We start from the raw sequence: 18533 nt of genomic DNA, 5'->3' as shown, positions 1-18533 counted from the left end.
TCCTCATGGAAGTGGCATGCAAAGGCCTGGAGGGGACAGAGAGCTTGTCTGGGCAGGTTGAGCAGAGCCAGATCCTGTAGGGTCCTGTGGCCAGCTTAGAATGATGAAAAGTTCTCTTATGTGGTATTGGCTTTTTGTCCAAAGGATGTGAGACCTAAATTCAGCGGAGTATCAGAGATAGCCACCCTCCTGAGCCATGGAGGGCTTGCTCACAGCTTCTAACTGCCTAATCCCTCTTGGAAGACTTCAGATTGGCTGATGTTTGACCTCAATGGCAAGGTCACCATGTACAGTTGTACAGGTTATGCACTGCACAAAGCTTCTGGGCTAAGGAGGCAGGTAGGTCTGAAGTCCTTCTCCTGTGCTTGCATTATCACCAAGCAGTGCTCCCTGGTGGACAGCTGCATCAGCCCAAGGAGGGCAGTGATGCTGCAGATTGACACAGAGGCGACACGTGAGCTAGTGGACACTGCGTTTGTGGCGTATCTGGTGGGGGTGTGTGTATATGCATACACACAAGCGTGCAGAGGGTCCATGGGGCATCTATGCTATTTGTACTCATGCAGGGGCCCATTTCCTAGGTAGAATTTGGGGAGGCAGATCCCAGAAAGCTGGGAAGCCCCAGGACACTGTGGGTCCAGAGTCCACCAGGACATGGTGCTGATGGCTGGAGGCAGCAGGGTCTCCTCGGGTAATGTAGCAATTTGTCATATTAAGTCATTCACTAACAATTGAATCCCCCTTGATTAATCTCCCAGAATTAGCCAGTTGCATTTTGAGCAATTAGGGTTAATTACAACCTCATTTGGCAGAGGAGAGGGCCCCGTAATTATTTCACGAACAAGGCGAAGAGGCGGTGGGCTGCGGTGGCAGCGTTCACGATGTCTCGTCGCACATGTTGGAGAGGGTAATGACATAGTTAAGTGTAATTAGTTACGATTACGCGGAGCTGGGCTGCTCTGGGCAGCGGCTGTCGGGCAACGATGCCCCCAGTCCCACCAGCATCTGGCTGGGTTTGCAGAATGGGGGCGCAAGGCCGCCCGTGTGCCGCGCCGGCTGCAGGTTGGGATGGGAATGGAGGACTTTCTCCTCGGCTCCTGAAGCCTTGGGGATTTAAACACTGTCTGGGGAGACATCCCGGCCATGTCTCGCCTCTTTCAGGACATAGAAACACCTTGAATTAATGGGCCAGGCATTTTCCCTGATAGCAGGAGGCACCGCTGCTTCCCTGAAACCATCCTCAGAGGAAGGACCCAGGCTAAGCATGCTTTGATGTGGGCCAGGCTGGTTCCGCACCCAGCTCTCCGTCCCTCACTAGCTGGGTGAGACTGGGAAAGCGACCTCTCTGAGCCTCAGTTTCCTCATCTATAAAATGGGATAGTAATGCTGCCTCCCTCATGAGGCGGCTTTGAAGACTAAGTGAGATAGTTACTGTAAACATCCAACACAGCACCTCACATCGTGGGTATTGAGGAAATGGTATGTCATGGATCTTATATTTTAAAAACCATTTCTGTTTTCCTAGCTAAAGACCTCCAAGCTCGATAATACCCTCGGTGTAGAAAGAAAGAAACTGCAAACACCCGAACTGCGGTTTTTGTTAACCTTCTATGCCTAAGGCTAGTGGCTTGTTCATTTCAGGAAGCTTTCTAGCCTTGAGAGCCAGCAGCACACGGAAAAATATTTGCTGAACGCGGCAGAACCATATATGAAATTCATATATACTTAGGAAAGCTGAACATGCTTGCTTCTATAGAGGTTTCTAATGAATGAATGAATGGAATTGAGGAAAGAAGCTTAAAATGCCTCATGCTTTTTAAATTTCACCAATGTGCTGCAGAGAGCTTTCATTGGGAATGAAGCGTAAGCCTCACCCGACACACTAAGAACCACGTGAATTTCCAAGAAGGGGAAAGGTATTCTTGCCTGAGAAAGCCCCGGCTAATGTGTCTTCCATCTGGAAAGTCTTTGCAAAGCCAGTTGGGTTGTGCCAAGTTCAGTTATATTTGGGTGCTCTCCCGAGAGAACTTTGCAGGGGATGTGGTCAGCTCTTTCTAGGCGTGCATTGCACAGGCCAAAATCTTTATCAGAATCTTCCCAAAGCAGTGATGCTAGTTGGTTAAGGTTTAATGACCAAATATCAATGGCTATTAAAATTCAGTTAGTGGGCCGGGCACAGTGGCTCCCGCCTGTAATCCCTGCACTTTGGGAGGCCAAGGTGGATGGATCACGTGAGGTCTGGAGTTCAAGACCAGCCTGGGCAACATGGTGAAACCCTGTCTCTACTAAAAATATAAAAATTATCTGGGCGTGGTGGTGTTCACCTGTAATCTCAGCTATTCGGGAGGCCGAGGCATGAGAATCACTTCAACCCAGGAGGCAGAGGTTGCAGTGAGCCGAGATTGCACCACTGCACTCCAGCCTGGGCAACAGAGTGAGATTCCATCTCAAAAAAAAGAGACAAAGAAAGGAAATTCAGTGTCTGCTAACTGTTGTCAATTCAGCAACTGTTTTTTGTTTTTTTTTTTTGTGCCATGGGAAGTGCCCAGTGCCTGCCTTTGGGAGGCTTCCAGTCTGCTGAGAAGCTCTGCGCGTTGCAGAGAGGTGGACGCTCCCTGGGAGGGATGGACAGATGCTGGGAGAGCCCAGAGAATGAGAAGGCCAGTCTGCTAGATGGATGATCAGGAATTTGGGGTGGGACAGGGAGTGGCCCCAGACCTGAAGGTGCATGGCCAATCAGGTTAGAGAAGGTGTTGAAATACCTATGCTTAGAGAAGGTAAAAGAATGTATGGTGTTTATGAAGGTCTCAAATCCATACTATCTCATGTGAAATTGAATCTGTAGCAAATGAGGAGCCCATTATGGGTTTTCAGGTGGCAAGGGGGTACTTGCGTTGGGTTCTAGATAGATCACTGGTGGCTGGTGCTCAAGGCTCAGGGAAGGTGAAAATAGGGAGGTGAGGAGGCCCCTTCTTCACCAGGCAAGATGATGCCTCATGAGGCTACAGCACTGGGGGCTGGACATGGGGAGAGAGGGTTCCAGAGACTTCCAGGGGAAAGCAGCCGCACTTGGTAGTGGAAGGGATGAGGGAGAGGGGGTGTCAGGAGTGGCAGTTGGATCTCTTTGTGGTTTCGCCCTTTATGTCTCTGCTTGTGAGTCGTCGGAGCTGGTTCCAGATCATCTTTCGTATGTTTAAGCTTAGCCTTTTCCAGACTCTGTTAATGAGAATTGTCCTGGGGGAGCCACAATGATTTAGATCGTTTTGGGTTTTATTATTAGGAGTCTTCCATGTGATGGGCATTGGCTCACTGATCTCATGAGCCAGTGGCCCACAGAGTGCAGTGCAGACGTCTTAGCTGAGCCAGTAATGGTGGTGTTTGTACAAACAGCCCAGTGCCTGGACTCATCTCACTTAGTACTCCTGCTGACTCAGAGGAGTTGCTTACTCAGTGCTCCATTGTGCAAGGAAGGAAGCTGATGTCATAATCTGCCATCACACCGTCAAGGGGCAGAGTTGGGATTGGGTCCAGGCCCGTGGGACCCCACAGTGCCCCTTTGGGCAGCTAGGTCTTCGAAAGGGAAGATTGGCTTTGGGTCTGAAGTTAGCCAGATCGTGAGGAGCTGAGCTGGGCTGGCCTCAGAAGAAGTCTGACAATGTGGACTCTTTGTAAATCGTGCCCTTTTGTGCAACACAGATTTAAAGTATATCGCTATATACACATCTACCAAATCCATTAGAGGTTCCCTACCCACGGTGTCAGATGTCTTTAAAGGTGAAATTCGTTTATAAGAAATGTCATCCTGATGAAGTGTGCTTTTTAAAATCATAGAAACGGTTGCCTTAAAATTAATGATGCATTGCAAATATCAGGGAAAAAAGACCCATCCAGTGTAAAGATGATTAAAATTCAGGTCAGAAGTCTGACTTAGTCAGGCTAAATTTTTTAATGAGATTTCAGAAAATTAATTGGGCGAATGCATTTTTATTCTTTTAGCATGTAATTTTATGCTCCTGTTTAAAAAAAAAAAGATTTGTCTATGGCTGAGGCTGATTGTGGTTCAAACATTTTAAACTCAAATTAGCGCAGGGTGGGGGGTGTTTGTGGCCTAATTTGATCTGACTTGGAGAAGAGAGCATGGGTTTCTCAGAGCTTTCCGGGTGGGGGTAGCTATAGTGGTCTGAGACATCCTCCCCACCCCCCAGTCATGCGCTGCCTCTTCCTGAGAAAGCCAGCGACATTTCTTGGGAGGTGGGATTGGGATGGTGGTGGCTTAGGGACCTCGGCCGTCTCATTGGCTCCTGCTCGCCAGTTTCCTGCTGCTCCCCAGGGCCCTTGTTCCAGCGGTTCCTCCACCCTCCTCCTCTCAAATCCCATGTGCCTGCCCCATGCAGCTCAGGCCTCCTCTCTCGTGCCTACGGTGACAGGCAGCACAGCGAGTGGTGATGCCACAGGGTCAGCCTCCCTGTCCCCCAGCCCCTCTATCCGTCTCCTCTGCCTTTGGGGAGAGCTGAGTGCCCTGGCAGAGGGGCCCGAGGAGTCAGAGGTGGCCTCCTATGGTGTTGCCCCACAGCGCAGCCCTGGAAGGGAGGCTGAGGGCAGCTCTTGCCTAGCATGGTCCCTTGACAAATGGTCCTGGGTGACAAAGATGCAAGGTTGTGTCTCTTACCTGCTCGCAGGTGCACGTCAGCCCCACCGCCTCATTGCAGTCCCCAAGGTTACTGCCAGCCACCGAGGGGTGGGAACGGCAGGGTGATGATATCAACAGCCAAGAACCCCCTGGGCTTGTCCACTGCTCAGGCCGTCCCAGCCCCTGGGGAAGCAGGTGCCACCACTAGGCCCGTTCGACAGATAACAGCACAATCACTGTCACCACAACAACTGGAGAATGACATGTCCCAGCACCTAGTGCTAGGTCCTCTTCCAAGGGCTTGCATTCGCTCATCCATTTAACCCCCAGCAGCCCCCTGAAGGTGGTACTGTTATGATCTCCTCAGTTTCCAAAGAGGAAACTGAGGCCCAGAGGGCTTGCCCAAGGCCCATAGCCGAGAAGTGGCAGAATTGAGGTTTGAGCCCCAGCCTCCAGGCCCCAGCATTGGAGTCTCAACATCAGAGCCAGAGCAGTGGTTACCCCTCTGCCAACTTGTGCCCTGGGGTGGGGTTAGGGGTGTTATTTTCCCCAGGAGACAGAACGGGGTTTCACACAGAGCAGGGACAGTGAGCAACAGAAAACAGTTTTCTGGGCTGGGTGCGGTGGCTCACGCCTGTAATCCCAGCACTTTGGAAGGCCGAGGCAGGTGGATCACCTGAGGTCAGGCATTCAAGACCAGCCTGGCCAACATGGTGAAACCCCATCTCTACTAAAAATACAAAAATTTAGCCAGGTGTGGTGGTGGGCACCTGTAACCCCAGCTACTCGGGAGGCTGAGGCAGGAGAATCGCTTGAACCCGGGAGGCGGAGATTGCAATGAGCCAAGATCGCACCACAGCACTCCAGCCTGGGCGACAAGAGCAAAACTCTGTCTCAAAAAAAAAAAAAAAAAAGAAACCAGTTTTCTGGAAGGCCATCGGGGTGGTCGGTCATTAGTCAGCAGTGATCACATTTGGGGCCACCCTGGGCGCACTGTTCTGGGGCCAGCCCCGCCCCGTGCCTGTCTTGCGGTTTAGAGCCACACAGACACTTATCACCAACATCATCTCCCAGAGTCCTCAGAGAAATCCTGGAGCCAGTGTTACTGTGCCTATGTGTGGACGACCAGCCCAGGGTCGCTTGGCTGCAGGGGCAAAAGTGGAACTTGCAGGGAGCTGACCCAGGAGGGGAGGGAGGTCTTGGAGGTGGCGACAGAGAGCAGCCAGGCCTTCCAGGCCAAAGACACAGTTCACCCTTCCCCTTCTGTTGAGAGCCCCCAGATGCACCAAGGCCAGGACTCTGCTGGCCCAGGCAGCTGCCCCCAGGAGCCTGGTGTCTCAAGGTGCCCCACACCTGAGCAGAGGCCACCCTGGGGACAGCATCCCATGGCAGCCCTGGGAGTGCAGTGGTGCCCCAGAGCCTGCTGGACCATGTCCCCAGCACACGTGCTGCTGTCTAGGAAGCTGCCCTACCAGAGGAGCTGGCCTCTAATTGGGTCGAATGGACTGTGACAAGAAATGCAAATCTGGGTCATCCATATGCATGTGAGCAGCTGGAGCCCCAGCCACCTCCACCCGCAACTACCAGGAGCTTCAGCCCCACTGTGGAGCTGCACAGTATAGCCTCCCAGGACAGGCAGTGTTGGGAACACCAGCCAGACTCCCACTAGTCACAGTGAGAAGCCCGGTCTTCCCAGGACAAAGACCCTCAGGGATCACTTCCTCCAAACCCTTCACTGTGCCTGGGGGAAACTGAGGCCCAAGAGGGGAGGGAGCCCACCCCCATCACCAGCAGTGCAGCTGGCTCTAGATCTGACAGGGAGTTCTAGCCTGTTTCCTGATTTGCGAGATGGGATTCATAACCCGTGCTTCACGAAGCTGTTAGGAGTTTGGAGACATAGAGTTGTCTAAGCAGCTGGAAACTGGCACATAGTAGGCGTCTAGTGTACAACACCTCATGGTTATTTTTACGAGTACGTGCAATTCCTCTAAGTGCTCAGAAAGCCGCCCTGGCTGTTTATGAGGGTATGTGATTTCAGCTGCATTCCTAGAGGTGACGGCGTCTGAGTCACAGAGTCCCACTGTGCGCCAGGTTGTGTCAGGCACATTCCATGTGTCATTCCACAAACATGCTCCAAGCAGTTGCTCTGGGCAGGGTCAGAGCCTCAGTGCAGAGGACATGGAGGGGACTAGACAGGGGCCCCCTTTTGAAGAGGCCGGTGGCGGGGCCTGGGGCAGGGCTCAGGTGACTGAAAGAATGGAGGCTGGAGCAGGAAGTGGCAGGCCTGGCTGGTCAGGGGGTCTTGAGCGAAAAGCCGAGGAGGGATCTGAGCTGAAAGCCCACCCAATATGGAGCAAGGGCTTGGGCATCACAGTCCCCAGTCCTGGGCTCACACCCCAGCTCTGCTGTTCTTTGCTGCCTGATCAGAACAGGTCACTGCTACCCCTCCAAGCCTCAGATTCCTGAAATGGGGACAGCAGTGACGCCCACTCACAGGGCTGTTCTGAGGACCCAAAGAGTGGGCGCGTGGGTGGTGTCTGCACAGAGCACAGCATGCAGTAGGCACTCGGGATGCCTGCTCTTCTTAGGTGGGTGCTCCGTGTACGGGTGTATTTACCCGACAGACATTGGCACGTGGTGGATAAAATCATCACCTTCCTCCTCCAGCAGCCCTCCAGATCGGGTCCCCCAGCAGGACCCACGATGAGAGGTAATTAGGCCTGGAGGCTTCAAAGTCAAGGTTGGCCCAGCCCTCACCTTGCTGTGTGCTGTGAGGCCTGGACTCCCATCACTCGCTCCCACAGGAGGGAGTTCTGTAGAGTTCCTTCAGCCAAATCTGGAAGAGACATTTTCTTTTTTTTTTTTTTTTTTTTGAGATGGAGTCTCACTGTCACCCAGGCTGGAGTGCAGTAGCACGATCTCGGCCAACTGCAACCTCTGCCTCTCAGGTTCAAGCAATTCTCCTGCCTCAGCCTCCCAAGTGGCTGGGATTTACAGGCATGCACCACCACACCCAGCTAATTTCTGTATTTTTACAAAAATTTTTTGGCCAGGCTGGTCTCAAACTCCTGACCTTAAGCGATCCGCGCACCCCCTCCCCCAGTCTCCCAAAGTGCTGGGATTATAGGCGTGAGCCACCGTGCCTGGCCTGGAAGAGACATTTTCACTTTACTTTTTTCCCTGCTTTTCTAGTGAGTTTCTATTATTCATTAAGTCATGATTCAGGGTCCCAGAGTAGGGGTCACCACATAACCAGGTTCCCCTCAGGCACTCTGGGTGAAGGACAGAGGAGAAGTCGATGGACCCAGCTTAGACCTGCCCAGGAGACGTGCCCCTGCTCCGCAGCCATCTCAGGCGGAGACTCAGCTGGTCCGGCCAGCAGTTCCTGGTGTTTCCAGGCGGGGAAGCAGTTGTCAGAAGGGCCAGTCCTGTAGTTCTCGGTTTGGTCTTGATGCCTTCCGCCAGGGTGCTGACTCCTACAGACGCCCCGGTGCAATGCCCAGCTCAGTGTGACCCTCACCAAAGACCCATTTCATGCTAGAAAGTTGAACTGCTTGTTCCTGCTTCAGTGGGGGCGGTGGCATGGAGCCGGGTGATGTGGGCATGGCTGGCCCCTCTGGGCCTCAGTTTCCTCATCGGGCAAATGGAGACACAGCCAGGCCCATCTCACCATAGGGCAGGCCAGAGATGTGGCATCCTCTACCCTTGTCTGTCTCCTCCTTCCGTGGCCCAGTGTTGGCGCCCCCTCCTGCCTTTTCCTGAGAGCTCACTGCACAGGTGTCCTGGGGCCCTCCTGGCCGCTGTGGCCTCACCTGGAGGCTTCATCCCTGGGCAGGTCCTAGCGCAGGATCATGTGTTCCAACGCTGGCCCCTGCAGAGTCTTTGTGGAGCTCTGATTTCTTCACGACACCCTAAAAAAGGCAGTTTATCTAAAGGATGGGCCCAGAGTGTAAGGTTGAGCCTTACGCATTTTTTTGAGTCGGGGACAGAGTCTCCATTACCCAGGCTGGAATGCAGTGGCATGATCTCTGCTCACTGCAACCTCTGCCTCCTGGGTTCAAGCAATTCTCGTGCCTCAGCCTCCTGAGTAGCTGGAATTATAGGCATGTGCCACCACACCCAGCTAATTTTTATATTTTTAGTGGAGACGGGGTTTCACCATGTTGGCCAGGCTGGTCTCGAACTCCTGACCTCAAGTGATCTGCCTGCCTCAGCTCCCAAAGTGCTGGGATTACACCACACCTGGCCAAGGCTACAAATACTAACCTGGGTTTTCTTGTCTGAGGTGGGGAACAGCTGCCCCAGGAAGGGAACTTGCCATTTCTTATGATGACCTGGGGCATTTTGCATGGTGGCCGCGGGCTGGGGAGACCTAAGCCGCACCCAGCTTACTGGACCCCAATTTGGGCATCAAGGATTCAGGAGAGGATGAGATGGGCAAGGCCCCTGGTCCCACGGAGCTAGCCCCCGGGGATGGGACTCAGAGACAGCAAACAAACAAGCGGTCAGATAATGAAGGTGGTGATGAGGGCAGTGAGGAGCATGAACAACCTCAGTTTTTCACCTGCACTGGGGGTCCTTGAGGGGACCCAGGGGACCCTGTGCAGAAAGCCCCCGGGGGGCCGCCTGGGAGGCTTCGAGAGCGGGGTTGGCAGCAGAGTCCCTCCTTCACCTTAGGGGCTCTAGGGGTCATCCCCAGGCCTCTGCTCCAGCCTGGCTGCTCATGGAGGCCCTCTGTCCCCCCTTCCAGAGGCATCCCAACACCCTGTCTTTTCGCTGCTCACTGGCGGACTTCCAGATCGAAAAGAAGATAGGCCGAGGACAGTTCAGCGAGGTGTACAAGGCCACCTGCCTGCTGGACAGGAAGACGGTGGCTCTGAAGAAGGTGCAGGTGAGCCGACGACCCGTGGGGTCAAACCTGCATCTCGGGAGGCGGTCTCTGCATCTGGACGGGGTGCCTGGGCCAATCCCTTCTCTCCCCTCCTCTGTGAACGAGGGAAACAGCACCCAACTCACTGGGTTACAGAGAGAACCAGATGGATTCCTGTTGATGAAAGTTCATTGTGAACTGCAAAGGAAAAGAAAAAAGGCATGCATTGAGTGCCTGCTGTGTACTGGGTCATACAAGGAGCACATGGAGCCTGACAACAGTACCGTGGGTGGGGATTGTCATTTCATCTCTCAGATGAGGAAAATCTCATAACCCCCTAGGGCCCAGGTGTGAGTCACGGGGGAGCTGAGGTTCAGACCACGTCCACCCGTCCTTGCACCTGCACTCACCCCACAGTTCTGGGCTTCCTGCCTTCTGCATCCCTCCTAAATGGAGGAAGTAGGTCAAGCGGCAAAGTCAGGACGGGAGTCATGTCCATGAGAGCCACTGGACTTGTCTGAACAGCTTTGCCGGAGGAAATGGCTTTAAATCCTGCAGCAAAGCTTCCCAAGCCCCTTGATTTGCTTACTTGTCCTTAAAGAACAAGATTGAGAGCCTGGGCAGAGGAGGCCCGGGAGAGAGAATGGCGTTGGGGAAATGGGGAGAGAACACCAGCAGCTTCAGGACACTGGAGGAGCGGCGGGCTCCTCTGTCCAAAAAAGGACCAGTTTCTCTCTTGATCTTTTTTTTTTTTTTTTTTGAGACAGAGTCTCAGTCTATCACCCAGGCTGGAGTGCAGTGGCATGATCAGCTCACTGCAACCTCTGCCTCCCGGGTTCCAGCGATTCTCCTGCCTAGGTCTCTTGAGTAGCTGGGAATACAGGCATGCACCACCACACCCAGCTAATTTTTATATTTTTAGTAGAGACGGGGTTTCACCGTGTTGGCCAGACTGGTCTCGAACTCCTGACCTCAAGTGATCCACCCACCTCAGCCTCCCAAAGTGCTGGGATTACAGGTGTGAGCCACCGTGCCCGGCCCTCTCTCTCCATCTTCTGGGGAGGGGCTCACCTGGGCTCTCTGTCTTGGTTCTTTAGTGCCACGATGGGTTTTGCGGTGGGACAGTGCTGGGGGGACCCACAGTGAGCAAGCCCTACAGGGGCTGGGGGTGCAGGGGGGTCACGGAGTCCCTCGGTGAGGAGGTGGGAGAGCCAGGACTGGAAAGCAGACCCCGTGGCCCCATTTGGGGCACTGGACACAGATTGTAACCACGCTATTTCTCTTTTTCCTCCCGCCCAAGATCTTTGAGATGATGGACGCCAAGGCGAGGCAGGACTGCGTCAAGGAGATCGGCCTCTTGAAGGTGAGCGCCCTGGGCCGAGCGGGAGCCTCACCTCCTCGGGGAGGTTCTGGGGCCCCGGCTGGGCCACATCATGTCCATCACAGCCCTTGGGTGCCAGGAATCTGCAGCCCCTGCTAAGTTAACAGACAATGGCTTTCTGGGGGCAGCGGCTGGTGAGTTTTCTTGTGGCCAGGCAGGAGTGGCCCCTGCCTCATCACTCTGCCCAGCCCTCGGGGTCACTGCCTGCAGACTTTCCTCCTTGCTGCACGCCCCTCCTGCTTGTACATGGCAGTACCCGGCATAGAAGTCCGTTCCCCCGGGGCAGCCCTGACCCTGCCTCGCAGTGGCCTATGGACCAGGCTTGGCCAGGGGAGGAGTTCAGTGTGGGGGTCACATCCAGACTGCAGCTTGTCTGGCTCTGCCTCTCTCTCCATGTCTGTCTCCCTCTTTTTCTCTTTCTCATCCTCTTTACATCTCTCCTGTCAGCGTTTTTCTTTGGTGGTGGTGGTGGTGGTGGTGGTGTTTTTAGAGGCAAAGTCTGTTGCCTGGACTGTAGTGCAGTGGCAGGATCATAGCTCACTGCAGCCTCAAACTCCTGGGCTCAAGCAATCCTCCCGCCTCAGTCTCCCAAGTAGCTAGGACCACAGGTGCATGCCACCACACCTGATTTTTATTTTTTATTTTATTTCTTTTTTTTTTTTTTTTTTTGAGACAGAGTTTCGCTCTTGTTACCCAGGCTGGAGTGCAGTGGCACAATCTCTGCTCACTGCAATCCCCACCTTCTCGGTTCAAGCAGTTCTCCTGTCTCAGTCTCCTGGGATTATAGGCACCCGCCACCACACCCAGCTAATTTTCATATTTTTAGTAGAGACAGGGTTTCACCATGTTGGCCAGCCTGGTCTGGAACTCCTGACCTCAGGTGATCCATCCACCTCAGCCTCCCAAAGTGCTGGGATTACAGGCGTGAGCCACCACGCCTGGCCAAATTTTTAATTTTTTGTAGTGACGAGGTCTCATTATACTGCCCAGGCTGGTCTCAAACTCCTGAGGCCTCAAGCAATCCTCTCATCTCAGCCTCCCAAAGTGCTGGGATTACAGGTGGGAGCTACCGTGCCCGGCCCCCCATGAAACGTATTAGATTTGCTCGGCAGTTTCCAGCAAAGTGGGACTGCTGGTGGCAGGGATGCCCGCCGAAACCACAGCTGCAGAATTTCAGATTAGCAGTTATTCTGTCACACCCTGCCCTGTGTTCTCAGACCTTGGCCCTGCCCTTGGGGACTTCCAGGCTGGTGGGGAAGCAGGTGGGAAGCAGATGGTGACCTTCCAGAGTGATGCAGATTGACTGGTGGGCCAGGGGCCCCGGGGAAACCCACTTCCTGGGCAGGCCTCACAGAGGCCAGGGCACCATCCCAGAATCTGGAAGGCCGAAGTGAGCCTGCTTCCAGGCACCGCAGCAGCGTGGATTATGGGAGGTTGGGGAGACAGAAGGCTGGACATGGCAGCAGGGCCAGATACATACTCAGAACAAAAGGGGAGCCCCTGAAGTGGCTGCAAGCCGGGGGGCCATGGCTGGGTGTGAGTTGTGAGTGCCTGCTCTGGTGGCCCCCGCCTCAGTGGGTGATGGAGTCAAGGCTGGAGGCAGGAGGTGTCCTTACCACTAACTATTATAGGTCAAAAAATATCCCTGGAAAACATTGTTGAAATGTTTAAGTAATGGTCAGCTTGCTGCCACTTACCCAGCCCTGAGGAATGTTTGTCCTGATCACCCACTGCCCCCTCCCCACCTCATGTGCCCTTCTCCCCTAGTGAAGGAACCCACAGGTGAGCATGCTGAGCACAGCCTGGTCTGGTCCCTGGTCACACAGATGTGCTACCGCAGCCCCTGCCTTGCAGGAGCCTGAGCCTGGCGTAAGCCCACCTGGCTGCGGAGGGGATTTGGCCCCTTCTCCAGGGCTGCCGTGCAGCCGAGGGTGCCAAGCCTGGGTTTCAGAGGACACACCCCTCGCTTACTAGCTCTGTGGCTGCAGACCGGGCATGGGCCTCTCAGGACCTCAGTTTCCTCATCTGTAAAGGGGGCATGATGACAACAGGGACGCTGGAGGAGTCAGTGAGGAAACATGTCTGAGGAGCTCAGGGCAGCGCTGGTGCGTGGTACGCTCGCTGCCCAAGGCGGCCCAGTCATCATGGTTACCACCTCTGCCCGCCAACGCCAGCCACCTTCCAGAACACGGGTCCCACTCCACAGGTTGCCCACGGGAAGTCAACAGGATGTGCCAGGGCACGAGGTGCTTCCTACAAGACAGAAGGAAACATGGTTCTCGGAGGGGTGACTGTTGACATATCATATCATTCATGCCAAGAACCGAAACCCAAAACCTCTGAAGTGCAGGGACTGGTGGGGTCGGCAGCTGCCAAGCATGGGACAAGAAGGTGGGTCCTGTTGGAATGCAGGCGTGTGTTCATTCATTCTGTGCAATTTCTGAGCACCACTGAATGCTGGACACCAGGGTGCAGCCCAGTGGGGAAGACAGATCATAGACAGACACTCTGTGTTACATCCGGGAGGGCCTGGAGCTTGGGAGCAGAGCCCCTGATGGCAGAGATTCAAAGGACAGAGACCCTTACTCTCAGCTCTCCCTCCCTTCCCTCTGGCCACCACCACAGCCAGACGAAGCCCAACCACATTGCATCTTTGCAGCACCTTCCCTGTCCCTGGCCCTTGTGTGTCCCCTTCCAGACCCACCTGGGCCCACCAAGAGGCCACAGGCTGTGAAGTGCACTCCATGTGGACCAGGTTCTAGACTCAGCTCGGCCCCTGCTTGCTGTGGATCTGTGGCTGATCCCTTCCCCTCTCTGGACCTTGGGGATTTAGCCCAATGGACGTCTGGAGCCCCTTTCTGCCTGTGCCTCTGTAGACTGCCTGGGCATTTAAGGGAGCCCTTCCTTAACCCCTTGCCCTCAGACGTGCAGGGAAATGGGGGAGGAGCCTCCCTCCTCCCCTCCCCAGGAACCAGCGCCTCCTCGATGGGGCTTTACTTCCTACCCAACCCCTCTCATTTCTCCCTTGTTGGAGAAACTGTCATGCCTGGACTGCTGATGACCTGGGCAGTTTTTGGGAAGTCCTCCTTGAGAAGGTGTGAGATTTCCTGGTGACATAATGAGGTGAAATTCAAGAGGAGGGTGAAGGAGCAGGGTGTTCCCATTTATCCTAGTAGCAGCTTGCCCACGCCATAGGTCGTGTCTTAGAGATTTGAAGGCACCTTCAACTTGCCATTCGCTTGCTTTGACACTTTTTTTGGTAACTGAAAAACATGTCTATGGAGCGTGATGTGTGCTGAGGGCAGTGATGTGATGGCTAGCGTTCACGCAGGACGGCCTTCTCAACACAAAATCTGGGCAAGAGGATTTTCCTTTTTCTTTTCTTTTCCTTTCTTTTTTTTTTGATACAGGGTCTCGCTCTGTCACTCAGGCTGGAGTGCAGTGGTGTGATCTCAGCTCACTACACCCTCCGAGTAGCTGGAATAACAGGTGTGCACCACCACACCCGGCTAATTTTTGTATTTTTGTAGAGACGGGGTTTCACCATGTTGGCCAGGCTGGTCTTGAACGCCTGACCTCAGGTGATCCACCCGCCTCGGCCTCCCAAAGTGCTGGGATTACAGACATGAGCCACCACATCTGGTCCACTTTCTTTTCTAAATTTCCATTTTTATTTTAGATTCAGAGGGTACACATGCAGGTTTGTTACAAGAGTATATTGTGTGATGCTGAGATTTGGGCTTCTGATGCCGTCACGCAGATAGCGAACATCGTACCCAATAGGAAGTTTTTCAGCTCTTGCCCCACTCCCGCTCTCTCTTGTAGAGCCCACTGTGTCTGCTGTTTCCATCTTTATGTCCGTGTGTACCCAAGATTTAGCTCCCACTTATAAAAGTGAGAACATGCAGTATAGATGTATTTCTGTGTTAATTCTCTTAGGATAATGGCCTCCTGCTGCATCCATGTTGCTGCAAAGGACATGACTTTTATTCTTTTTTGTGGCTGCATAATATTCCATGGTATACATGTACCACATTTTCTTTATCCAGCCCACCATTTCTGGGCACCTAGATTGATTCGGTGTCTTTGCTATTATGAATAGCGCTGTGATGAGCATACAAGCCCATGTGTCTTTTTGGTAGAACCATTTATGTTCCTTTGGGTATATACCCAGTAGTGGGATTGCTGGGTCAAATGGTAGTTCTATTTTTAGTTCCTTGAGAAATTTCCAAACTTTGTTCCACGGTGTCTGAACAAATTTACATTCCTACCAACAGCATGTAAGTGTTCCCTTTTCTTCGCAGCCTCACCAACATCTGTTCTTTTTTGACTTTGTAATAATTGCCATTCTGACTTGTGTGAAATGGTATCTCATTGTAATTTTTTTTTTTTTGAGACTGGGTCACGCCCTGTCATCTAAGCTGGAGTGCAGTGGTGTGATCACGGCTCACTGCAGCATCAACCTCCCAGGATCAAGTGATCTTCCCACCTTAACCGCCCAAGTAGCTTGGGCTACAGGCCTGCACCACGAAGCCCAGCTAATTTTTTTTTGTAGTGACGAGGTCTCACTCTGTCGCCCAGGCTGTTCTCAAACTCCTGGGCTCAAGCAGTCCTCCCACTTTAGCCTGGCGAAGTGCTGGCATTATAGGCATGAGTCCCTGCACCCAGCCTGTTGTGGTTTTGATTGACATTTCTCTGATGATTAGTGTTGTTGAGCATTTTTTTCCTGTTTGTTAGTTGCTTGTATGTCTTCTTGTGAAGAATCACTGTTCATGTTCGAAACTTTTTATTTTATTTTTATTTATTTATTTTTTATTTTGAGACAGAGTCTTGCTCAGCCACCCAGGCTGGAGTGCAGTGGCATGATCTTGGCTCACTGCAACCACCGTCTCCCGGGTTTAAGCGATTCTCCTGTCTCAGCCTCCTGAGTAGCTGGGATTACAGGCATCTGCCATCATGCTCAGCTAATTTTTATATTTTAGTAGAGACGGAGTTTCACCATGTTGGCCAGGCTGGTCTTGAACTCCTGACCTCAGGTGATCTGCCCACCTTGGCCTCCCAAAGTGCTAGGATTACAGGCGTGAGCCACTGTGCCTAGCCTACTTACTTATTTTTTATTTATTTATTTTTTTAGACAGAATCTCGCTCTGTCACCCAAACTGGAGTGCAGTGGTGCAATCTCAGCTCACTGCAACCTCCACCTCCCAGGTTCAAGCGATTCTCCTGCCCCAACCTCTCGAGTAGCTGTGACTACAGGCACCCGCCACCATGCCTGGCTAATTTTTGTATTTTTAGTAGAAATGGGGTTTTGCCATGTTGGCCAGGCTGGTCTTGAACTCCTGATCTCAAGTGATCCGCCCACCTCAGCCTCCCAAAGTGCTGGGATTACAGGCGTAAGCCACCATGCCCAGCCTCCTCTGCTCACTTTTTAATGTTTTGTTTTGTTTTGTTCTTATTGATATAAGTTCCTTATAGATTCTGGACATTAATCCTTTGTCAGATGCATAGTTTCTGAATGTTTTCTCCCATTCTGTCAATTGTCTGTTTACTCTGTTGATCATTTCTTTTGCCATGCAGAAGCTCTTTCATTTAATTATGTCCCGCTTGTCAGTTTTTGGTTTTGTTGCAATGGTTTTTAAGGACTTGATCATAAATTCTTTGTCAAGGCTAATGCTGAGAAAGGTACATCTTACATTTAAGTCTTTAATCAATCTTGAGTTAATTTTTACACATAGTGAAAGGTAGGGGTTCTGTTTCATTCTTCTGCATATAGCTAGCCAGTTAATTGAGTAGGGAATCCTTTCCCCATTGCTTATTTTTGTCAACTTTGTTGAAGATCAGGTGGTTGTAGGTGTGCTGCTTTATTTCTGGGTTCTGTATTCTGTTCCATTGGTCTGTGTATCTATTTTTGTACCAGTACCATGCTGTTTTGGTTACCATAGCCTTGTAGTATAGTTTGAAGTCCAGTAATGTGATGCCTCCAGGTTTGTTCTTTTTGCTTAGGATTGCTTTGTGTGCCGCCTTCTGAAGTCCAGTCACCCTGTGTAAATTACCTACATTTGTTACTGACCAAGGTGCTTCCACAGGGGAGCCTGCTGCTAAGATGGCAACAGGGCTCCCTCCCAGCCACCCCTGGGAACCAGGATTGAATGTGCCGCACCTGCGTCCTGAGCTGTGCAGGGTGACTGGGTCCTCGGAGTGGTGTCTGGATGTTCACTGAGCCACAGCGCTGCTGGCTGAGGGGCAGGCAGGGGCCAGCACACCCACCTCAGGGCCAGACCTTGGTCCAGATCAGGGACTTGAGGACTTGGACAGGCAGTGGGCGCCATAGCAGAGAGGGATCAGTCTCTCGGAGGGACCTGGTGAGAGGACAGACACATGGGGAGGAACTGGGGCCAGTGGCTGAGCCTGCTCTGGCCCCCAGGGCCCACACATGGGGGGCTGGCTTGGGGAATGAATGAATGAATAGGGGCTTGCGTGGCTCTGTAACATCTGCCCAGGCTCCCCTCATTTTAGAATCCATGGATGGGCACAGTGCATCCTTCTCCCAGCCACTTCTGGGCCTTTTGGGAAATGTGCTCACTATCGGCCTCTAGTGGTTGGCTGGTGTCTGGACTAGGCTGACCACACCCACACCAGGGCAGGATATTCGAATCCGCTCTGCTTTCCCAGATGCTGGAGTCACTTTGAATATAAACAGTCAGCTTTGTTATGAACAGATGCCAGGGGCTGCTCTTAGCCTGGAGGGGCTGACTTCCAGCCAGGGGGGCACCGTTCTGTCCAGCTCCATGCTGCACTGCAGCAAACATGCAGGCTGTGGTACGAAGGACAGAGGCAGGGTCTCAGCATGAGCAAATCAGCTGGGCAGCGCTCATGCCTCCAGGGATTTTTTTCAAGATTTCACAAGGGCCAGGCATGGTGGCGTGCAGCCGTAGTCCCAGCTGCTCAGGAGGATGAGGTGGGAGGATCGCTTGAACCTAGAAGTTCAGTTTCAGCCAGGGCAACATAGTGAGATCCTATCTCTACAAAAAATATTTTTTTAAAAAAATGATTTCACAAGAGATAGGTCAGGGATTGAGAAAGAGTGGGAAGGATGAAGGGAGGATGATCCTTCTGAGGAGCACCTGCAGGCTGGCCGTGTCTGGGCACAGGGACAGAGAGGTGGGGCCCAATGCCGCCCTCAGGGTCTGGGTGGTGAGGAGGGGGAGCGTCCTTTCCACAAGTCCATGCTGAGTCTCACGTAGCTCTGTGGAGCTGCCCTGTTACACATTTCAAGAGTATTGACCTGTGTCATCTTCACAACTATGCTTCAAAACATTATGCCAGTTTTCGGCCAGGCGTGGTGGCTCATGCCTGTAATCCCAGCACTTTGGGAGGCTGAGGCGGGCGGATCACGAGGTCAGGAGATCGAGACCATCCTGGCTAACACGGTGAAACCCCGTCTCTACTAAAAATACAAAAAATTAGCCGGGCATGGTCGTGGGCGCCTGTAGTCCCAGCTACTCGGGAGGCTGAGGCAGGAGAATGGCATGAAACCGGGAGGTGGAGCTTGCAGTGAGCCGAGATTGCGCCACTGCACTCCAGCCTGGGTGACAGAGCGAGACTCTGTCTCAAAAAAAAAAAAAAAAAAAATTATGCCAGTTTTACAGATG

General features: G+C 52.8%; 1 protein-coding gene across 6 annotated transcripts in view; it reads left to right on the top strand.

Moving 5' to 3' along the window:
* The window catches only part of NEK6 (NIMA related kinase 6), a 103133-nt gene that overhangs the window by 47297 nt on the left and 37303 nt on the right, over nt 1-18533 (top strand). For all 6 annotated transcript variants that reach the window (XM_055271143.2, XM_055271140.2, XM_055271144.2 and 3 more), the window contains exons 3-4: nt 9381-9521; nt 10801-10863. In XM_055271143.2, coding sequence (XP_055127118.1) covers nt 9381-9521; nt 10801-10863 — 204 coding nt within the window. The remainder of the gene's footprint in view (nt 1-9380; nt 9522-10800; nt 10864-18533) is intronic.

This window comes from Symphalangus syndactylus, chromosome 3 (genome assembly GCF_028878055.3).
Source record: "Symphalangus syndactylus isolate Jambi chromosome 3, NHGRI_mSymSyn1-v2.1_pri, whole genome shotgun sequence".
Classification (NCBI taxonomy): domain Eukaryota; kingdom Metazoa; phylum Chordata; class Mammalia; order Primates; family Hylobatidae; genus Symphalangus; species Symphalangus syndactylus.
This window is presented reverse-complemented; position numbering and strand designations above follow the sequence as displayed.